Source organism: Bactrocera oleae, chromosome 2 (assembly GCF_042242935.1).
Source record: "Bactrocera oleae isolate idBacOlea1 chromosome 2, idBacOlea1, whole genome shotgun sequence".
In the NCBI taxonomy this organism is placed as follows: domain Eukaryota; kingdom Metazoa; phylum Arthropoda; class Insecta; order Diptera; family Tephritidae; genus Bactrocera; species Bactrocera oleae.
Genome location: NC_091536.1, coordinates 62,114,637 through 62,137,657, shown reverse-complemented (window position 1 = coordinate 62,137,657; position 23,021 = coordinate 62,114,637). Strand labels below are relative to the sequence as shown.

Here is a 23,021-nt window from a genome sequence, read left to right as displayed (position 1 = left end):
TCAACTTTTCAGCACTGTTTGTATTTTCATTTCAAATAAGTTTAAATACAAACTTTTTCTAACTTTTGTTTTGTTTATCTCTTTTTCATCTTCCAGCCGCCTCAACAGCGCCTCCGGCAATAATGTTGGAACACCATGGCGTCATAGCATGTCACGTGATTTGGGCAACGACATGGACTCCATATTTTCACGCACTGGCGCTACACTGCCAAGAGGTGAATATCACAGATTAAAGAGTAAATTTTTAGATCAATAAACAAAGAATTTAACTAATTAAAAAAATATATAATAATATAAAAGCTCAGTAACGAAGTTAAAAAAAAAACAAGTCAGGTAAACTATATAGTGCGTTAAAAGCAAAAAAAAAAAAAAGAAATATTATAACAACAACACAGTAGGAAAACTAAGTGAGCAATTCTAAGCAATAAATAAAAAATAACCTACTACTACTACTATATTAGCAAAAAATGCACTGCAAAGCAGATGAAAATGAAAATGCAACAAACGTTAGTGCGTCAAGCAATAAAATGTATGTAGTTGTGTTGTTAGTTCGATGTTGATTAGCTATTTGCGCTAGTTTGCAAACACGGTAGTGAAAAGAATGCCAAACTAAAAAAAAAAACCCACACACTCATGCGGATTTTTTGTTGTAGTGTGCCAGATTAATAAATGTTCTAGTTAAAGTTTTTCAGTAAACGGCAAATAAAATGAAAGAATTTAATTTAAAAAAATGTCTAAACGTTACTATGAAGCATTGCAAGTAGTAGAAAATTAAAAATATCGTATATGTTTATCTGCCAGTTTGCCCAACAACAATTTTACTTTAAAAAAATTTGCAATGCCAATTTATGATTTATTGTATTTTTCTGAAAATAAATTCATTTGTGACCGTTAACATTAAGTTAAAACATTTTAAAGACTATAGAAGCTATTAGTAAGCCTGAAGCGGCACAAAAATTACAAATTTGAAAAATTTTGCAATTACATAAACAAAAATAAAAAATTAGCTTAGCGTTCTGAAACTACCAAAAGCCAAATTGTTGCATATTCGATTTTTTAGATAATTAAAGAAAATATATATTTTTTGTTTTAATAATATTACTTCAATTATCACAGCAGCTGTTACTTTTGTGTGGTTTAGCTATAATTTAAACTACAGTTATCCAAGTAGTAAATGTAAATGTGTAATACGCCCAAAAATGGTTATTAATTTAGATTTTTCCATAAAAATATGTTGGTTTTCCTACTATAATTGAATTGAAGATTGTTTCTTATTTGCTTCTGACTTTTATGTTTTTATATTTTGACATTTCTACATATAAAACAAAACACCGTTTTCGTTACTTTACTTTACTACTATTTTTCTATTTTTCTTCTACCGCCTGTTTCTTAATATTGTTTAAACAATGTTGTAGTTAACTGTTAAGGAAGTAAAACTTCGTATTCAAAGTTTTGTACAGCAAGTGAGCGAACATTTTAATGAAAGGAAATGTGGCATTGAAAATGCCGGGTAGTTTAAGAATCGGAGATTGTGTGAGGTGTGATGAATTAAGCTGAAAGGGTTGGAGTGATATTATTTTTTAATATATGGGGAAAAAATATAAAAAGAAATTATTAAGTTTCTTTAAAATTATCTTTAACTTGGAAATTTCTTGTGGCATTGTAACTATTTTTAGTTTTAATATTTTGAAATATTATTTGAACGCGATACCAAAGCATAAAACATCATAAAACTAACCTAAAATGCAAAAAAAAATTTTAGAAAACGAGCGTTTTTCTTCTAATTAATGATATTACTACTTTTATGCTGACATTTGGTTTTTTGATGATAACTTTTTCGAAAGCATTTTTTCAAAATTTAAAATTTTCGCTTTTTTCCAAAACTATGCTGTTTTTCGAAACGGTTTTTTTTCGAAGCTTTCGAAAATTTCAATTTATTTTTTTTTTTATTATAAAAATCATTTTTAGAACCGTTGGATTAAAACCACTTACTCTGACTAATTCTGCGTGTGAGTTCCAATTTCATTTAAATTTGTTTTCAATCATAAAGTTTAATATCGTAAAAATTTCATATTCGAAAATGTCCACCAAATATACCAAATTTGTATGAAAAACATATTCCAATGCATATATCAAATATTTGATTCACTCCAACACCAGAGTTCTATGCAGCATCTCAACGCTCACAAAAAATCAAGCCAAACCCGATTTACGATAATGTTAAACCTCACTTGGGTGAAATTCTTAAACCAACTTAAATGAAAAATTAACACACAGTGCACTGCACATGTCCATGGGTATCATAAAAACAACAACTAACCTTAAATATATACAAAACAAATGTATATTTGATACGATATTTAAAAAATATTACAAAAAAAATAAATAAAATATTTACAAATATTATAAACATAATAAAAATGCAGTTTAGTGAAAATTACCGAATACATATGTAGAATATATACACTTATATATGCATAATGCTGATGACAACCAAAAATGAGAACTTGATTGAAATAAACGATTTGATGCACAATTTTACAAAAATAAAAAATGAAAAAAAGCTGTTTTTTGTTATTATTTGGTATCACTATTTCTTTAGATTTCGTGCAGTTAAACAGCAAAAACAAAAACACACATGGTGCCAGTGCAACAGCGCGCCGCCGTTGAATGCGTGCAACCAAAAGAAATGTGTAAATAAATTAAAAAGAACAAAAACAAAAAATTGATTATACAAATATTATATTGTATATACATATATCTAAAAGTTTCTGCCTATTTATGGAACAACTTGTAAATTTGCAATGGCCCCGCTACCTTAAATTTGTTTTTTTTTACTTTAATATTTTTAACTATTGCATTAACCACAACGTTACGTTTTACAAACACTAACAGCTGCAGTCCGTTTATAATTTTATTTGTTGACCAATTTTGATATTAAATCGTTTTTTTTTATTACTCTTGGTTATACACATGTTTGCGCTTGGAAATTGTTGTAAAGTGTCAAAAAGTGCTCGGTTTGAAATATAAAAATATAAATTTGAGGGCTATTAGTTTACTAAAAAGTCGTAGAAACTGATTTGATAGATGTCAAATTGTTTATCAATATAGAGGTGAAATATGATAGAACTTAAAAAATACATAAAATATTTTTATTTAAAATTTCGAATTCCTTTTTGGTCATTTTGGATTCTAAAAAACTTTATTTAAAAAATTAAAAAAGTATTTTAGTATACAAAATTTCATATAAACCTTATATTTTATTTACGAAACAAAAAAAAATTATTTGACATTAGATATAAATTAAATTTGTAAAAATTAAGATTTGTTAAATTTTTGCTTATAGCGTCTTAAAACATAACCTAAAAGGCAAGAGAAATTTTCGAAAACGATAGGCAATTGCTAAACTAAACTGCGACTTTTTAAATAGTGCGAAAAAAAAATAATGTTGTAATTTTAATTTTGCAAGTGCTTAAAATCAGAAGAATCCTAAAAAAATTGCTGCTTTTTGTAACTATTCTCATACTAAGCATTTTGGAACAATATTTTTGAAATTTCAAACCGGAAATATTGCTTTATCCATTAAATATATTAATACTTATGTACCATTGTGTCAAAAGTTAGAAAGAAATTTTAATTTAGTTGTTTTTACAAATTTAAAAATTTTATGTTTTTCCGAAACCGCCAACTTTTCAAATTTCAAAACGCAAAACAAATTTTTTATACTGTATCTATATTATTATAAATGCTTATGCAACGTTCTGTAAAAAGTTAGCCACAAAGAATTTATACTTTAACTGATACTAACAAAATAATGTGTTTTTTTCAAAACTTTAACTTTTCATTGAGACATTTTTTGTACACTTGCTGTTTTTTAATACTAAATTACATGAAATTAATTGAAAAATCTATCATCTCAAGCATTAAAAACAAACAACAACACTTCTAATACATAATGTAAACGAAATAAATATAACAAAACAAATTTCTGAGTTCTGGGCTTTTTTTGAAAATTGAATTATATATATATATATACCTTTATACATATTTGAATGCAATTTGTTGATACGCATACATATACCAAAAACTATTTGCAAACCATATACATAATTTTTTTTTTCAAATTATTTTGAACTCAAAATTTTTGAAAAATAGCATAAATCTTTTATTTTCAACTTGTTTATGTGTCGTTGCTTGCCACTGAAAACTGTTAATTGTGTGGCAATTAAGTGTTTTTGCATAATTTACAAATTGTTAAGCTGAAAATAAATGAAACGAATTGACAATGACAAATTGTATTAAGCGTAATGAAGCTGGTATATAATGAATTATATAAAATCACTACTAAAACAATAGAAAAAATGTCCAAAACTTTGAATACGACTATTTTTTATGATGTTAATATAATATTGTTCAATACTAATTGTTAAACTTTGTGCATACATAGCTCATACATTTGCTAGAAGTTGTGCGTTTTTTTCAATTTCAATATATAATATTTTACTAGTTGTTAAAGCCTCTTTTTACTAAGCGATTGTGTGAAATTCTAATACTAATGCGTGCCATTTACCGTTAAAAAGTTTTTTCTCCTCTAGCTAATACGCAAAACATCCTAACTAATATAAAAATTTAATGAATATTATATATTTTTTTAATAATTAAATATAAAATAAATAATAATTTTATAAAATAATATTTGATTTTATTAAATTTCGCCCCGCTTTCCTTTTATGTTCTAATTCTTTGATTTGCCATTATTCTTTTGATTTTATATTTACATTTGTTTTTTGTTTTTATTATTGTTTGCAGTGGGCTTGCGTATACCTAAAGCGCATGCGCTACTTAATAGTAAACGCAGCTTTCCTAATACAACAACAACTACCACAACTACTACCATAATGCCAAAAACTAAAACCAATATCTGTACTACTACCACAATAAGTACTACCACAATACCACAAAAACCAAATCAACAAAAACAACAAACGAAAATTATAACGCAAACAAAAACCAGTAGCGATCCCGGCATTGCCATCGGTAATCTCAGCAACATCAACAACATTCGTAACATTAAACCATTAACTGAAAAGACGCAAACATCTACCACCAACATAACAGCGTGCGCCAGCGCACCAGCGTCCAAGCCATCCAACACGAAAGTGTAGCCAACAACAATAACAACTATTTAGAAAGAAACTACCTAAATTAAACAACACAACAACACTAACAGCATAGCATTAAACAATTTGGCTTTAAATAATTTTAATAAACGTTTTTTTATAATTATTACCTTGAATATAATATACAATATATACTCGTACATACACATTTTTTGTAGTATTGAGTGTGTAGAGTGAATTGAAATTTTTGGTTTTAACATTAATTTTTCTTTATAGTAAATATCCTTTTGATAAATGTGGAGTTTGAACTTCTAAACTTAGCTATGTGTTATTTAGCGCATATTAATTCATGAAGCATACATACATACTTACATCCAAAGTTTCCATATATGATTCGAATACTCGCCAAAAAGTTTAAGTGGCCAATTTTGAAAATTTTTCTATATAAATAAGATATGTACATACAATTCCCAAATGAATCAAAAGGATCACTTAAATCTTTTTTTTAACCCTCTGACGCAGAGTCAGTTGCGGTAACACTGACTTACCACATGTATTGAGCAATAGCAACTCCATTCAATTCCATTCGTCAAGTAGTAAAGTAATTGTCTTCAAACTAACGGGTGTTTTTTTAAACGTGTGGTTTTCAATGAGGCCATACTTTTTTCGAAGTTGATCTTTTTGAAAACGGTTACTTCATTTATACTCAGTTTGGTTTGCCATTTCGGAATCAACAGACTTACTCCGGAACAACGTTTGCAAATCGTGCAAGTTTATTACCAAAATTATATCCGATTTTCACAGGAAAGTTTTGTCCAGTGATTAAGCTCACTTTTGGTTGAATGGATAGGTACGTTAATAAACGAAATTGCCGCTTTTGGAATGATGGTAATCTACAAGCCATTGTTGAGACACCGTTACATCCTCAAAAAGTCACTGTGTGGGGCTCCATAGGCAGAAGGAATCATTGGTCCATATTTCTTCAAAAATGATGTCGGCCATAATGTTACAGGCAATGAGGAATGTTATAGAGTCATGATTAATGACTTTTTTCTGTGCCTTAATTTGAAGATGTTGATGTGGACGACCTTTGGCCTGGTCTCCAAGGTTGTGCGATTTAATACCGCTTTACTATTTTTTGTGGGGTCAGGTGAAGTCGCTTGTCTACGCAGATAAGCTCGATACGATTGACGCCTTGGAAGCGAACAATCGGCGCGTTATTTCCGCCGAAACCATTTTTAAAACATAATGACAACCCTTATCTTTGTAATAAGACTAAATTCTTGGCCATAACGTTAAATTATTTTATATGCATTTTATTTCTTCTTGAAAACCATATGTCTAAAGAATACCCTATATTTTGCTTTACTTGTCTTCATTTTTTTATAACTTGGATTGTGACGAATCGAACTGGCATAATCAAACAGAGATAGAAAGTAATGAGTTTATAGAATATTTTAATGAGCAATCTATTTACTCTCTTGTACTGAATTTAATCAGATAATTTTGTTGTTGTTTTCACATGTAAATATTTAGAAAAGAGAGCAGAACTCAATCAAAACGAGTTGAGAAGTGGCGTATCGAAAATGGATTGAAAGACATGATACCAAGTTCTGGGCATTATAAAAATAAAATTATAATATATCTTTTAATAGAGATAATTTTTTTTTAATAATGAACACATTTAATTAGCGATTTACAAAATTTTCATTACCATTGATCAATAGCAGTATGCACAGTTTCTATTGGCATTGAGGACGCTGCTCGAACTGAAGAATGTTTTGAACTCTCCAAATTTCTGTGGGGTATGCGACAGGCCATGTTCTCCAACTTGAAATACGAACTGTAGTGCAATGGTTTCAAATCTGGACTCCCAGCCGGCCAATTATCTGCAGCTGTGAAACCAAGAATATTGCTTTTAAGCCACTGCTGAGTGGCTTTTGCCTTGTGTGCCTGTTCAAAATCTTGCTGAAAGAGCCAATGCTCTCCATCGAAGAGAATAATGCTTAACTGCTTTACCAAGACTTCTAAAATTTATAACTATAAATTTTTTTTTATATTTATAGCTACACAAACCTACCATGTCTAACATCCTGTTCCTTTTTCGTTATTTGATACATACAGAATTACCATTTTTATGAATTAAGTAAAATTACAAAATTTTATAATTTATATGCATAACATTATTTATTATTTTCTGCTTTCACTTTACCTTCAACTAACCATATGACTGTGGCTGCAGGAAAAAACAAGCAAACTGATTTTTGTGAACTTAATTTTTAAAGAAAACTTCTGAGATGTTTTAAAATTTAAATTTAACAAAATAACAGACTCTGAAAGAAAAGTTTGAAATTTTCTTAAAAACTAGTTGATGGTTCACCGAAAAACTGGTAGGTCATTATACAGAGAAACATATAAAAATAATCATAAGAAAAATAACACGGCTACGCTTTAGACTGCTGTAACTCAAAAAATATTAAAAATATGCATTTAAAATCTCAGTAAGTTATTTTTAAAGGTGTAGACTATCGAAATATTCGAAAACAAAAAAACTGTTTTATTTCTTAAGCAAATATCGAATTAGCAATTTTTATAAGCGTTTTAAAGCATATAAAATGTGTTGTGCTCCAATTTGAACGCCATTCTGAAATATCTCACATCTGAGTTTAGATGTTATTTCTTGTGGCCACAGTTAAATCAGTGATCGATTTTTTCCCTAATTTTACTTTAATTAATTTGATATTTTCTACCTCTTTTACAGTGAATATTTGAATTAAAACCTTAAGCCAGCAATGCATTAATAGTTTACCAAGCAATATTATGCAGATAAATATAACCTAAACATATTTGCAAAGAAAAAAAACTACATAGTTTGCGCTTCTTCCACAACACAAAAATATTTACGACTATATTTTGTAAAATTATATAATTTACCCTACTACGCTATAGAAATTTTATATATATACATAAGTGTATACATATAAGCATACATTTTCTATTGTTTATATGCATTTATGTAATTGTACTATTATTATTACAAAAGTTTTTGGCCGAAAAGAGGACACAACTATTCATTAATCAGCATGTTTGAAAGCGAATGACAGTTTAACTGAGCACAATCAAGTATAAATTTATATATTCATCAAGCAAGTAATTCAAAACCAACAATACGTTCAAATGCCTACACCTACACACACACACGCTTGCAATTCCACACAAACAACGTGGAAGCAGCTAGCAGCGAGTTATTGAAGAGGCAATATATTTCCTTACCCCTTTTGCTAATTTTATATATTTACGCCTTAAACAATTTAATTGAATTATATAAAAAATAACTGTAACTGTATATTCATAAAAAAAATTTTTTTTTTGAAAATAACAAAAACCAACAACATGAACACAGTACATAAAACTATATACATATACTATATAATTATAATACATAATATGCTTTATTTTTTATATATTTTTATATAATGTAGTACGAATGATTTAAACAAGCAAGAAACAATAAAATTGTAAAACTAATTTTAGAATATAAAAAGCAATTTGTTAATTAAATATTTTTATATTTTGGTTTAATTTTAATTGCATTTAAAAATTTTTTTTGCCATTTTATTTTCAATTCAAATTTAATTTAATTTTTTAAAAAATGTTTTAATCTAATTTAATTTTTTATAGTTATTTATGTTTTTTATTATTAATTTTTTTGTTATTTTGTTTTCTTAATTTTTTAATCTAATTTATGTTTTATGGCATATCGTACAAAACATTTATTCGTATTTTTACCCTCATTAATGCTTAACACTTGTTGGCTCAAGCATGTGTTTGAAGCCCCAAACCCGATTGCTGCACTTGCTTTCCGCTCCTGCAATTTGTGTTTTGCAACTGAACATGTATGTAGCTGTTAACAGTGTGAGTTTTTGCCAAATTTGTTGTGCTATGTGACCTTGAAGTGTTCTTGCATTGCTGCAAATGCTATGGAATGTGCTTAACTTTCTGATTTAGAAAGACATTCTTCTGGTTGCATTGCTCGGCAAAGAATTTGATATATTTCCAGCAAGCAGAGAACGTTTGTTCCTTTGGCATGTGTGTCGAAAATCTGAGAAAACAGGTAAGTTTTTTTATATTAAGATAATTCGTGTAAGTTTCCGATATTGAGTTAAATGTGGTAACACTAGCAACAACTGAAAACGGTATACCTACAAGGGTGACAAGAAATTGAGAAAACAAGAGAAAACGTTGACGGAGGCCCCGAAGCTTTAATACCCTTAACAGATGCATTTCTTATAGCATTAAGGGGTATACAAATACATTTATTTTATTATGTTAATGAATAGTTAAAAATTATTATGCTTTAAAAAAGAAACTGTGGAATGAAGAGAAGATTTGTTAGTGACTGATAAGTCGTCCAATGAAGCAATTCCCCTCAGACAAATTCTTAAACTCGTCTTACTCTATATAACATATTGAATGCCGTCAATGCACGAAAATTAGGAATATTTTTCCCAAATATTTGCATCGCTTTGTGAATATTTTGCACTTTACCCGTTTCTGTTTCAAGTGGTGAACGTTCGTTTAGTGCTTTAGCAAGGATAAAAAACCTTCATCGATCATGCTCGTCACAGGGCAGGATTTCAGAACTAGCTACACTGTGCCTAGAACCTGAATTAGCCAAGGTGTTGGATTTCCAGACTATTAACGAAGCATTCGCTACCGCCAAAAGAATTGAAGATTGGGGAATTTTAAATAGAATAAATCATAAACTTAATCAAGATAGTCAACAGATTTCAAAATAACCGTTTGTTCATTTATTAGATAGATAAATAAATGTTTGAATAGGATGATTTTGTCTTCTTATTAACTGTCAAGTTTTGCTAGTATAGTCTGAAACAATATTTTAGACTAGAAGTCTTTGTATGAACTGATTTATACATTATTGATTTTCAAAATCATACAAAACAAAACTGTTCCACCCAACATCAAAAAGAAAGAAAATTTAATACAGATGTGATGAGATCATAAAGCATTACGTCGTAGTTGACTTATTGTTCCAAAATATTGAAGTAGTAAGTGGGAAGATAGTTAATAAAACTTATAAAGTATTACTAACATTCCTGTAGGGAGGTGGCCCACGGTTGACCCTGAGCATGGTCCTTCTTTCGGCGGCCTTGTATATATACCTATATATATATATGTACAAGAATATTCTTGAATACTGTCTCCAATATTTTTATCTGGGTATAACAAGGGACTCATTAAAAGTTAGAAGTGCAGAGCTTACGAGAAAGAGATAGAGAGAGAAAGAGAGAGGAGAAGGAGATACAAAGCTAGGAGAAACTGGGAAGAAATAAGTAATGAGAATTTTATAAAAAAAAAATCTGGAAAACGAAACGAACAATGATTGAAAATCGGTAATTTCACATCCCAAATTTTCAAAAAAAAAAAATTCCGGAAGAAAACATATCCGTTCCTTTGTAAAAAAAAACGTCTAATTTCCCGTCCTCCCTTTTGGAATCAACGAAATATATTTATTTAAAGGCATAGTTACTAATGAAAGTTCTTAGCCATCTACAAACATAAGGTGGGTAAATTTATTCGGTTTAATAAAAATGTGAGCTAAATGGCAAAACTCGCTAAAATGCTATTTGTTGAGAGCCATATTAATAAGAAATAATTCTCTACTGGGAAGTAAATCGGTTCTCTTTTATTTCAAGTAATCACTTAAAAGTTGCAAATAAGGCTATTGGATTTTCTTAACTTACCTCTCTTAGATGATTATTTGACCCTACATTTATCAACCGAGCACTGTTTTTGACTGCAACTTAGATCCGGACTAATGCAGTCTCTGGATGTTTTTACGTTTTCAAATATGTTTTCACTCTTTGAGTCTCGAGTTTAGATACACAACTTTTGAAAGCTTTGATAGTCGTATAATAAAATATTGGTAAAATTATGTCAACTAACGCATAAGAGATTTGTATGCTTATATCCGTTAATTAAATCCTCCGACCTTCGTCTAATATTCAATAAAATATAGTGAAAGTGATGTTATTGTTAAGTTCGTAAGTATTTAACATCCCTCTCAAAGCTGTGTATAGGTGCATAGTTTAATCTATTCAATCTATACAACTCTCAATTATCCAATGACCCCTTTGTCTAGTAAGTATGTCCTGAGTAGGTTATTTATATTTCGTAATACCGTCTTATAGTTCTCAACACTGCAGCTTAGTGTAGTATGAATTATAGTTCAACCCTTAGCTTAATATATATTATTCAATATCAACAATTGTAGAAGAATCTAATAACAATTTCTCAATGCAAATATCAAGCTAACCGGTAAGTACATTTGAGCTTAACGTGTTGCAATAATTTTTAAGAATCCACCTAAAAATCTTACATCACATTAAATGAAGCCTTCTTAATGCTTATTCGTCGCGCCTTTTTGCCATTTAACACATTTATTTATTTTCCAGGTACAATGGGGCCAACCAAAATTGGCCGTCCGACTACTATCGCCGAACCAAGTAGCACAGTTGATGGTCAGGCAACGCCAGCCATAGCCGCGGATGAGCCACTTGATTTGGCTGACTTAGATCTTTCGCGTCTACGTTTGAGCAAGAAGGATCTTGAAACGCTATCCAGCATCACACCTGGTCTACCGAAATGCTTCCAAGAGCAACTACTGGCCAAATTGCCGCCAACACAGGCGCGCAAACTGTCACGCACGTTGAGTATGCAAGGCGGTACACAAACCGCACCGGTAAGAGTTTATAAGCGCAGTCAAAGTGGCGGACGTGGTGTGTTACACACCGGTGGTGGACAGGATCTTAAAGAGAATATCGCCGAAGAGACCGCCAGCAGTAGCACAACGAGCAAACGTAGTACAGATAGCAGCGAACGTCGACACTATGATCCCGTATATCGACGCAGTCTCAGTCGTACGCGTTACGATTACGAATCGAGTATTCCGTCTTCGAGCGATGTGGTGTCAAAAAGCCGCAGCAGCAGTGTTTGCCGTGATGATTACGGTAAATCGATGTGTTCCACTTATACAACTGACATCAATGATCGCTACAAATACTACTCACCATATCTTAATAAAACGCCGACTAAAGACTCATATACCGAAAGTGGTTCTGCGTCGCCGCAAAAACGTTATAGCACTTTAGGTATACCACGTGAGACAATCGGTTCTGCGCAAGGGCGTCCACCAAGTGGTTGTTTGTCACCGCCTATTATATCAGCAGACAGTGGTAACAGCTCATTGCGTAGACGATCTTCGCAGAAACGCATCTCACGATTTTTGCGACCAGACTTTTTCGATGAACCACTCGATGAGGATCCGTTTCAACGTGAAAAGAAACAACGTGAACGTGAGACTCAAACTGTGTTGCGTGAAATACGAGAAAGATCACGTGAACCGAGTAGAGAGCGCGGTAATTACACCAGTTTTGATGCGGAGGACGCACTGTCGCGTAAAAATAGCTTACCCAATGCGGAAAGCTCAGGTATACCACTGAAAACGGAACCGAAACATGTGCGTAATAAAAGCATGGAGATATATTCAGAGTATCAGCCGGGTAGCAGTTCATCTCAGGAGACAATTAGGCATAACCGACGTAGTTTGTCGCGTCCACATGAGATGACTGAGGAATTACGTAAGAATGAGCTGGCTGATAAAATTTTGGAAGAATTACAATTACTGTCAGCTACACGAACACAGCAAGAACAGCAGCAGCTAAGATCGGCATTGCCAAGAGAGATTTCGGTAGAGCGCTCTTCTGAGACGACCACAAAGTCGGTAGTCGAGGGACTAAGTAACCGTGCGGAAATTGAAGAGAAAGAGTCCTCATCTACAATTAAGAAAATTAAAAAGATAAAACCTAAAGATAAGTCCAACACTACGGAATCTAGTACAGATGCGGATGCGACCGTTACCACATCTGTAGTGAAGAAAGTGAAAAAGATCGTGAGAAAGACTGAAACCACAAAGACGACTTTAAATGAAGCTGCCGCCGCTAATTCGAGTACAACAGAAGATAATATACTCACACCAGCAGAAATAGAACAGTCAAGGAGAGAATCTAAGCTTAAGCGACCTAAATCGTATCCAACCAAAGAGCCAAGTACTTTGACGCCCAAGTTACCTAATAAACCAAGCACTATACCAGAAATGACTGCAGATTCAACTTTAGAGGCGTCCAACGCTACTCGAGAAAGCCGACTGATACGACCTAAGAGTTACCCAGCCTCAAAGCTCACACCTCCGAAGGAATCGAGGAAAGTTACACGTAGTGGCGCAGCAATCCCAGCAATAGCCGAGGGTAGAGTGAGAAACTCAACGCCACCACTAGCAGTTGAAGAGAAGTTCGAACCACACACGCCAACATCACGAGGCACTATCGAGACTTCATCTTCGAGTGATAATAAACCTACCACTGTTAAGAAAATCGTGAAAGTTTCCAAAAAATCTAAATTAGCACAACCACTGCCAGTCACACCCACAACTCCGACGCCAGCAACAACGATTACGCCGGCGGACAACTGTAAGGAATCAAGTTTTGTGGTTAAAGAAAAATCTCCCGAAAAGAAACCGAGTAAAGGCTTACTCTACGCTATTGGCCAGAAGTTTGAAAAACTTCGCGATTCTGCTATGAGTAAAGAAAAAAAGAGCATAACTTCCAGTCCCACTTCTTCGGCCAATGGCGCGGTAGTAAAGAAAAAGTCACCAGAAAGTTCGTCACCAGATAAAGTAAAGGATAAATCCACGTTACTTAAAAAGAAGAAATCTTTGGATGGTAATTCACAGACTGCTGGTGAAAATAATACAACCGTTAAGCCACTGGGTATCACTTGTGAAGGGAAGGAGAAACCAGCAAAATCGGATAAGCGCTCGAGAATTGATGCAGTAATCCGTTCATTACGTGAGCGTTCCGTACCACGATCACGGCCCGCAACCGAAACAAACTACATCAAGCGCGCCGTCAGCGTAGAAAACATGCCCGGTACGTTTAATAAGAATGCAGTTAACCGGGTGTTAGGGCTGTTTAAGCGTAGTGATAAGGATGTGAATGGCGCGGAGCGGCGCGTGCAAAGCACTCGTTCTACCAGTAATATTGAACGTCAGATTCGTGAAACTTCGCCGTCGCCCATCTACCAAAATACGGGCGAATGTCATCGTTCCAATAGCATTTCAGCCGCTATTGGCACGAACTTGAGCTCTGGACGGAAACCAGAGATTACTGCCAAATGTAGCTGTGAAATCGCATCGACGCTTACCGTTAAAGCAGAAGAAAAGCAGTGCGTCGAATGTTTACAGGACGCCGTAGCACTACAGAAACCCAAGAGCAACCGGGATGAAAAGGATGTCGTATTGTCGAACAAGGAAATAACGCAGGGCAATAAAGACAAACGGAAGGGACTCATGTTAGATCTTACGAAACTGGATAAAATTGATAACAATACTACAACGAATCGCAACAACATAAAAGCGACCTACATGAACGGTAATGGCATTTACTCGAATCTGCCACCTTACCCTGGAGCAGTGAACAGTTCGTCAAATAACAGCTCCAGCCAACAATCCATGGATAACGTCACTAATAATAATAACTCATATATGACTAATAATAATTCATCAATGCAGACCTCGCAAACATCAGGTTATCGCACCTCGTCGACACACGAGATAAATCGAAATCATTTACTTACACCATCTACTGAGAACATTGCTAATTACTCTTCTGACTCGCGTAGTTATCAGGATGATTGTGCCTCGACCTCGACGTTCTTATCGCCAACTGAAGAGCCTGAGCTCTATTTCGATAACTGGTCTGTGTGTTCGGAAGATAACTACATGCTACACGCTTCACCTTCACCAACAGTTTCGCGTCTCTCACGTGCATCGCAACTCTCATCACCCACACGTGGCGAAAGCTCCGATCCAAATGAGAGCGTTATTGATCGCATCAAACGTCGTAGTTTCTACTGCCGTTTTAACGATAAGAAACCTAAGCGCACGAGTAGCATTGTCGGACCGAGTGCAGTGCGCGACTACTATCGTGAGCAACAGGCCGCGATTAAAGCGCGTTCCAGCAACAAACTAAACCCCAACGAACGCGCCAAATCGCCAGACATTACACAAGAGTTCTTCAGACCATTGAAGTTAAGTCCAGTCGGCACTGAATTAAAACCACCCATTTACAAAGCGCCGTTCGATTATGCAACCAACATCACAAAACCGCGTAAAAGCCTCAACGATATACGGCCAACCACATCACCTTCATTGATCAGCAAGCGTTATGGCTCCACTGCCGACAGCGACTATATAACACTAAATAGCGGCGTGCCAATACGATACAAGCCATCTGCCAGTTCAAGTCCTTACGAGAGCAAAGTATTTTCGGCGACCAGTGGCTTGAGTATGGGTGTAGGTACCGGCATTGGCGCCGGTACAGGTGTTGGTGGCACCTACTACAATACCTACAGCCCAAAACGACGTTCCTCATATACATTCAATGGCACTCTGCCCAGTGGTGCTACACTTACCAATTCCACTTTGGATGGTTACGCGACGGTGGGTCGGCGACCTATACGCGCCTACGATCATCGCACCATGTCACTGCTCGATCCTACAACATCTTCTCCGTCGACAGCCGGTGTCAGTAGTTTTAGACGAGAAGCGCGCACGCCAGTACGGGACTACACTTCAAGTATTTCGAGGTAAGTTATAGTACTTACAACAATTCGTGGCTCGCTATTAATCTTGCATTTCCTAACGGTTTCTAGATCAAGTTCCCGTTATCGAACCTCGTCGGCCACACGCAGTCCTACAAACATTTGATGTACAACACCGCAGAATGGTTTCTGTATCTTCTGCTATTACTCAAAACGGAATCGTGGAAGCAGCACGCATACCGCCTCGTCGTCGGCGTCCTCAAGGGCTAGTAGCGACAAGAAACTGCAGGAATGCTCAACACGAATTAGAAATAAGTTTTAGATCTACTACGACAAATAGTGTTTACTAAGAAACTAATTTAATTACCACATATACATACAATATGTAGGTATGTATGGCGTACACTTACTTAAGTCTGATTCACACCGAGGATAAATATACACATGTATGTAGACGCTTCGTCTTGACAGTTATTAAGGGTTTCTGGTGAGGGAATTCTTGTAATTCAATAGTTGCTTTTGGGATGGAAAGAGTATTGAAACGATTGATTAATACACACAACATGTTTCAGTACAAATAAGTATCAAAGATAATTCTCTATTATTAAACCCTATTAATTGCAAGCTGTGTCTTCCTTCGCCTTATTTGCGAAAAGCATACTGCTAAGCTTCTCTCTTCTGTACACCACTTTAACTCATTTAGACAAGTCCATCTATAACTACGCATCAGTATAATCGATTGGTTAGTTAATTGAGTAATTAGAAGGCAATTGAGTTCAATTTACTAAATAAAGTTAGTTAACATTATTCAATAAAAGTTTTATTGCTTGCTTCAAAATAGACATATTTTAGGATTGTTCATAACTAGACAGATCCACCGGATTTCACAAAGAAGTCAAAACCTTTTGGTTTACTACGATTCGCGTAGAGATCGACAAAATGAAAAAATTTCTTTTCCTGGTATGTAATATACCCTATTAGGTGAGATTATAGTAACGAATTGTATAGAAAAAGTTGACTGCCATTAGAAGTTGCATATTGTATTATTGAAATTGCCTAATAATTTGGAAAAATATCTAAACTTCGAAACATAAGAAATATATTGTATACCCTAAAAAAAATGAAAGCTCCCAGTTAGTAGTACAAATTATGGAATCAGTGAGTTGCCAAAACAATTTCCATTCTTTTGTCTCACCGCATTGAGCTTCCAGCAGAGAGTTAGGCAAACGTATAGATTTCGGTGTGAATTATTTACATTTAGAAATCTTTAGAAAAATTAAGTAGTAACAAAAGCGATTAATAACTATTTTTATTAAATTAATAGACTAATTATGATTACGATATGAACTATGAATAAACAGCTACATACTATATTAATAATGACTGACTTAAAAGAACAATAATACAATTTGAATTCAAATATCAAAAACTTTTTGGTTTTCATTATCTCATAGAACCTTTAAAAAGTGCCTCTTTTTGGAAAATAATTTGGGTGTTTAAACAACTATAAATTATTAAATAAAACGTATGTTGAAGAACTTGACTTAAATGTTTTTAGAGCGTTGCATGAATTGGAAAGAGAGACAGAAATAGCTTTTATTTGTATTTAATTATTTGAAGCGTCGGAGAAGAGTGTGAACTTATAAATATTTGGGAAATATACTTTTAAAATGTGTAAATGCCTCATAAAGCAACCAATAAAAAATGAAAAGAAAATTAACAAAAACGGGAAAGCTTTCCAAGAGTAGACGTGCATAGCAGAAGCGATATTTAGAATATACTCACTACAAATGTACCTTTAGCAAACTGGTGAAAAAAATTTGTTAATAGAGAGAAGCTTTTAAAAACTCCTGATTAGAAGTTGTTAATTTCAGTAGTTCGTTTGCTGTTGTTGAAAAAAACGACTTGTTTGAATAAAGAAAGTTCCAAAAATTTTAAAAACTTTAAAAGTTGCAAACTTTAAAAACTGTGAAAGATGTTAAGTAACCATTTTAATACATTTTTTTGGTAATTTTAATTTCTTATTACCACTTCGAAAAATTAAAAGCTTTAAAATCTACAAATTTTGAAAATTGTGAAAGCTTGTGATTATAAAAATAAATTTTTGTGATAATTTTTATTTCCAACTACTAATTATTTGACACGACTGCGAAAATATCGTAATAAACTGAAGCGCAATTTGGAACAGATAAGGCTTGTATTAAGCGATATATCTAGCATCCGAAAAAAGGCGTGAAAGCTCTCAAAAACACACATATACCATCGTTTCTAAATTTATACCATTTTTAAAGTTTAAGAAAATGTTTTGAAAAACCGCGGTAATAAAAGTTTTTTACGGGCACATCCAGATAGCAGTCGGCGTAAATGGAATTTGTCGTGAATTTTGAGAAGAACTGATTTTTTAGACCGAGCACGCACCCAAATCCCAAATACAAAAATAATTAAAAAACTATAATGCCAAAAGTATGAATAAATGTGTATGCTTGTAAAATCACACTCAAACTTTATTAAGAAATTAAAACTACAAAACAAATATTTATTTCGGAATTAGAAAATTGTTAAATCATAGAAATGTTAATGTTATTATATTTAAAATCGTAAATAAATGAAAAATGTTGGTAGGTGGACACACTGGTAATGTAATTGTGTAAGACTTGTACGTACAATATGTATATGTCGTGTGAATATCCCCTTTTAGTAACAGCGAATACGCATAGCGAATTTACGAAACGAATGCAACAAATACGTATGAATTCAAAACAGGCTGATAGACTTTAACAATGGAATTGTAAGGAAAATTATTAGATTTGAACTGTATGCGTACTTAATGGCACGGTATACATGAAAAACGTAGCTACTTGTTTAGTGAAAATGTAGTTAAGAGTAAATATAAAAATTAAATATAATATAAAAACAATAAAAAATAAAAAAAACTATATAAAACAATTTAAGAAATAGTTAATTGAATATATATTAAACAATAGAATATAAATGGATTTGAAGAGTAAACTAGAAGTCATACATTACACAGTTGCCAAGTTCTTTGAATAAAAAAAAAACAAAAAAAATAAAAGTACATAAATAAAATTATATTTACTTAGTAACAAAAGTCTACTAAAATGCGCGCAGTTGTTTATTTTAATAACAAAAAACACTTACTATTACTCATAGTGCATATTGTTTAGAGAATTTTTTAATAAAAAAATATTATTTATTTTTCAAAAAATAAATGAGAATGAAACAATATTGAATTTTATTTTTTTTGTGGGCAACTAAAAAACTTGTTAGAACAAATTTCAAACTGTTGAAACTAGCAATATAAGAAATGTAAGCAAACAATAGAAATGAAACTTTAATTAACAATTAACAACTAAAATTACAGAATTAAATACTTTTGTAATTAGCAGCTATATTGAAAAACGTCCCTGCTTGCAACCACAAAAGAGAACTTATTCAAACATTTAAAAAATCTGTATGATAAAAAATGTACTATTTAGACTTCCATGTATCCATATATACACATAGAACTATTGCGTTATTTCTCATTTTTGGAAATACAAGAAGCATCTATTAAATAAAAAAATACATTTTTGTTACATTCATTTGAACTTTTTGTGTTTCATTAATAATAAATAAAATATATATGATCTAAAATAGGATCTTTAGAGGTACAGAATTTCCTAAAGGGATAATTGTTAGGGCAACTGAGAAAGTATGTTTTTGCTCCAAGCTTTAAGGCTGAAAAGAGTAAAAATTTCTTTTTATTTCTTCGTGTTCTTTAAAGCAGTCGCTTGCGCTTATTTATTGTTGTGATATTTTAATAATCCTTCCGCTTTATTCAGATTGACAATACAAGTATGTTAATGCAAGATCCACTTAGGACTTTCTTTTTAATTTCAGAATAGTACAGAATAGTACTATCTCATTCTTTCTCTATATACTATATTCGACTTAGTATGTGAGCTTTCCTTTTATAAAGCAAATTACTTATCTCATAATTACAGTCAGTGGTTAAAACTTTCTTTAAGTAGGCTTTTGTGTCTAACGAAACACCACTATTTGAAAATTTAAAACTATATATTACTCTAATAACAGTAACTACTCATAAGCGAACATAATTGAGTTGATACGAATAATTTACATCTGATGTAAATAAAGGTTGATAAAAGCTTTAAAGTTTGTCTATTTCTAAAAGCTTAAACCAAAGAAATTATCCGCAATGCACATACACAAATTCATACCTATACTCTTAAATGTATTCCTTCGTATAAGCTCATTTAGCTTTTGTTAAAAAGCTTTTATAGCATTACTGTTAACCGTACCGTAAAGTTTAAAGCTAAATGTAAGATTACTGTAAAAATACGGTAATGCAACACAACAGACATTACGTACCGAAGCCTCCAAAAAATATCGTTTTAAAACTGATTTTTTTTGCTAAATCATGCTTTGAAGAAAAAAGCATCATAAGGGTCTTAAATGAACTATTAAAAACTGCAAAGTATTTATTTTAAAGTTGTATATTTGGTAAGAGGTGGCCTGACCATAATCGAGAAGCTGCAAATGTAAGAGACAAGCCAGGAGGAGGGAAGAATCACGTGATATCTAAAAGTGAGGTCAAAGCTATTGTTCTCCATTTTGAGAAGAAACCACTGCTTAGTCCAAGAGAAGCAAAAAAATTTGTTTAAAAAGGGATTAGATATATCTCTAAATACAATACGGCACAGACTTCAGAGATTTGGCATCAAATGTAGCAGTAATGAAACCCCTGATTTCAAAAACACTCATTGAAAAAAGGTTGCATTGTGCGCAGGAAAACTTCAACCATGATTAGAGCAATGTAATACTTACAGATGAGTAACTTTTCTATTGTTCAACCCCTTGAGACGTGTTTGGCTAAGAAAAGGACAAAGATTTATTCAAAGAAGTGTTAAGCACCCCCAAAAAGTGCATGCTTATGGATGCTTCTCTGCTAATGTATTTCAGGTTTTGAAATTCTTCACAGTACAAAAAGCTCTTAGTGAAGTCAGCTGAAATGCTTTACGGCAAAAATAACCATGATTGGATACTGAAAGGAGATAACGATCCGAAACATAGGAGCAGACTCTGTACTCAATGGAAACAAGAAAATCATATTGTTACTTTAGATTAGATTTTAGATACATAGATTGACCATCATAGTCACCAGACGCCAATTCAATAGAGAATGTTTGGCCGAAAGCTAAAATATCAAGAAAACATTTGATGTCAATAAGAGCTTTCATCATATAACTGTAGGTCGATTTATGTGGAATATGCGGAAAATTTAGAATTGAATAAAAGTCAGCTATTATAAAAAAATAATGTATTTTCTATAATTACAACATTTTTCCCAGTAACCGCTACCTAAACTTAGGAAATCGAAAACGTTAATTTTTGAACGCACTGTATGTGTTTTGCTTAAACCCTCTAACATCGAAAGCGATACATATTTCTTATATGCACAAAAAGACTTACAACACGAATCTCAAGATATCTGGCAATATTTTGCTCAACAATGTTTTTGTATATTTCAGTATATTTTTATATGATGTTCCATCCTCTCATCTATTTCCTTAGAATAATACCATTATGTCATCAAAGTTAGAAATTCTCTGTTTCCCAAACATCTTTTCTTATACACCTATTCCGGAAATTTAGTGGAATTAACATAAACAAATAGAAAACCATGACGTTCATTACATTTAAAATATCTATGTTAAGCAGAATTAAATTAATTAAATAGAACTTGAAAAATTAATTAGTAATTATCAGCTATGAATATTGGTTTAAATTCATAGAGTACAATTTAACATATTATTCTGTTGTTAAATGCATGTGATAGGCAATAAATTTTCGACTGTATCCCACTTAGAAAGGGTATGTAATAGACTTTGAATAGTAAAGTTCCAATATGTTATATATGATATATGGGGTCTACGAGAACCAGTTGAACATTTCCATTTAGTTTCATCATCAAAGCATGTTTAGCCAGAGGGGAGAATGGGTATATTCGAACTAACGATATGAAAACATATGGACATGATTAATGTCATCTGTGCTCACCACCAAACTGTGTCCGAGAAAGCAACTTAATTATATAATATATAATATTATAATCGTACAGGAGCAAACCGTAGGTATTTTTATGGCGGCTGAGTCGGTATAAACCGACTTTTGTAAAGTAAAGGATACTATTTGGTATCAGAATTGAATTCCATTCGAAGAATGTGTCTTTTTGGTCGGATTATTCAAACTATTGCAGAATCTTCATACCAACTTATGCACAAAATTTGCTTAAAATGGGTCGTAAAAGTTTCCATGATATACATTTTTAGTTAAAAGCGGTTATTGTAAGCCCATAATAATATCCTCCTGAATGCCTACTTTTCAGAAGGGCTTATTTAAAAAGTTATTGTGGTTTTAGTAACTTAAAATAATACCATTTTTTAAATTTGACTCAAATATGTACAAGTCTGTTTTATTTTCTAATTCACGAAGCCAATATTAATCGACAACTAGTTCCAGAACCAGTGTTGCTTTCAACGGAATTAAAATCGATTCCAAAAGATATATTTATATAGGAGGATAAGATACGTATTATATATATACAAGTATATATAATATATATATACATATACATATAAAGTGTTATGACTTTTCCTATCTCGTTTAGTAACGTTTTGGTGTAACAATGAACCGTTATTAAAACATCAATATGTTTTGAGAGTGTAATAATAATTGATATTGTTTTCAAACTTCACAAAATAAACTAAACCTTGATGAACATAAACGAGTTTCGTACTATAAGTGCTGAAGTGAATTTCTGATTGGAAATGTTTTTTTAAACTCGGAGACTATGTAGGTCTTGATTACACCTTTAACCTAGAAGCTTTCTAGTTTATAGGTTAGGAATTTTTAAATACTTAAAAGTCATATTTTAAGAAGGGTATTTGAAAAATGAATGTTCCAATATTATATAATATATATGCATGCATATGTTATATTCGTTTATTCATGACGTCTGCATTGTCTTCATTCAGCGCTTCTTCATTATTAATTTATATACATTTACACATATTTCAATAAATTTAATTGTCTCTAACAGTCCGCGCTGCTTTGTATTCTCGCGTTGCTTTATTAGTCCTCCACAAAATTAGTGTAAATTGTAAATAAAGCTCGCGGCATGTCGTAATTAAACACAAA

General features: G+C 32.4%; 1 protein-coding gene across 3 annotated transcripts in view; it reads left to right on the top strand.

Moving 5' to 3' along the window:
• Window positions 1-19,408, top strand: part of Nuak (Nuak family kinase 1) — a 116,205-nt gene extending 96,797 nt beyond the window's left edge. For 2 of the 3 annotated variants that reach the window (XM_036368864.2, XM_070105463.1), the window contains one exon: window positions 97-2,421. In XM_036368864.2, the coding sequence (XP_036224757.2) occupies window positions 97-256 (160 nt within the window). In that variant the 3' untranslated portion in view covers window positions 257-2,421. Of the gene's footprint in view, window positions 1-96; window positions 2,422-11,596; window positions 15,846-15,911 lie in introns of those variants that run through there. The other variant, XM_036368845.2, reaches the window with a different exon arrangement.
• Window positions 19,409-23,021: the final 3,613 nt, after the last annotated feature.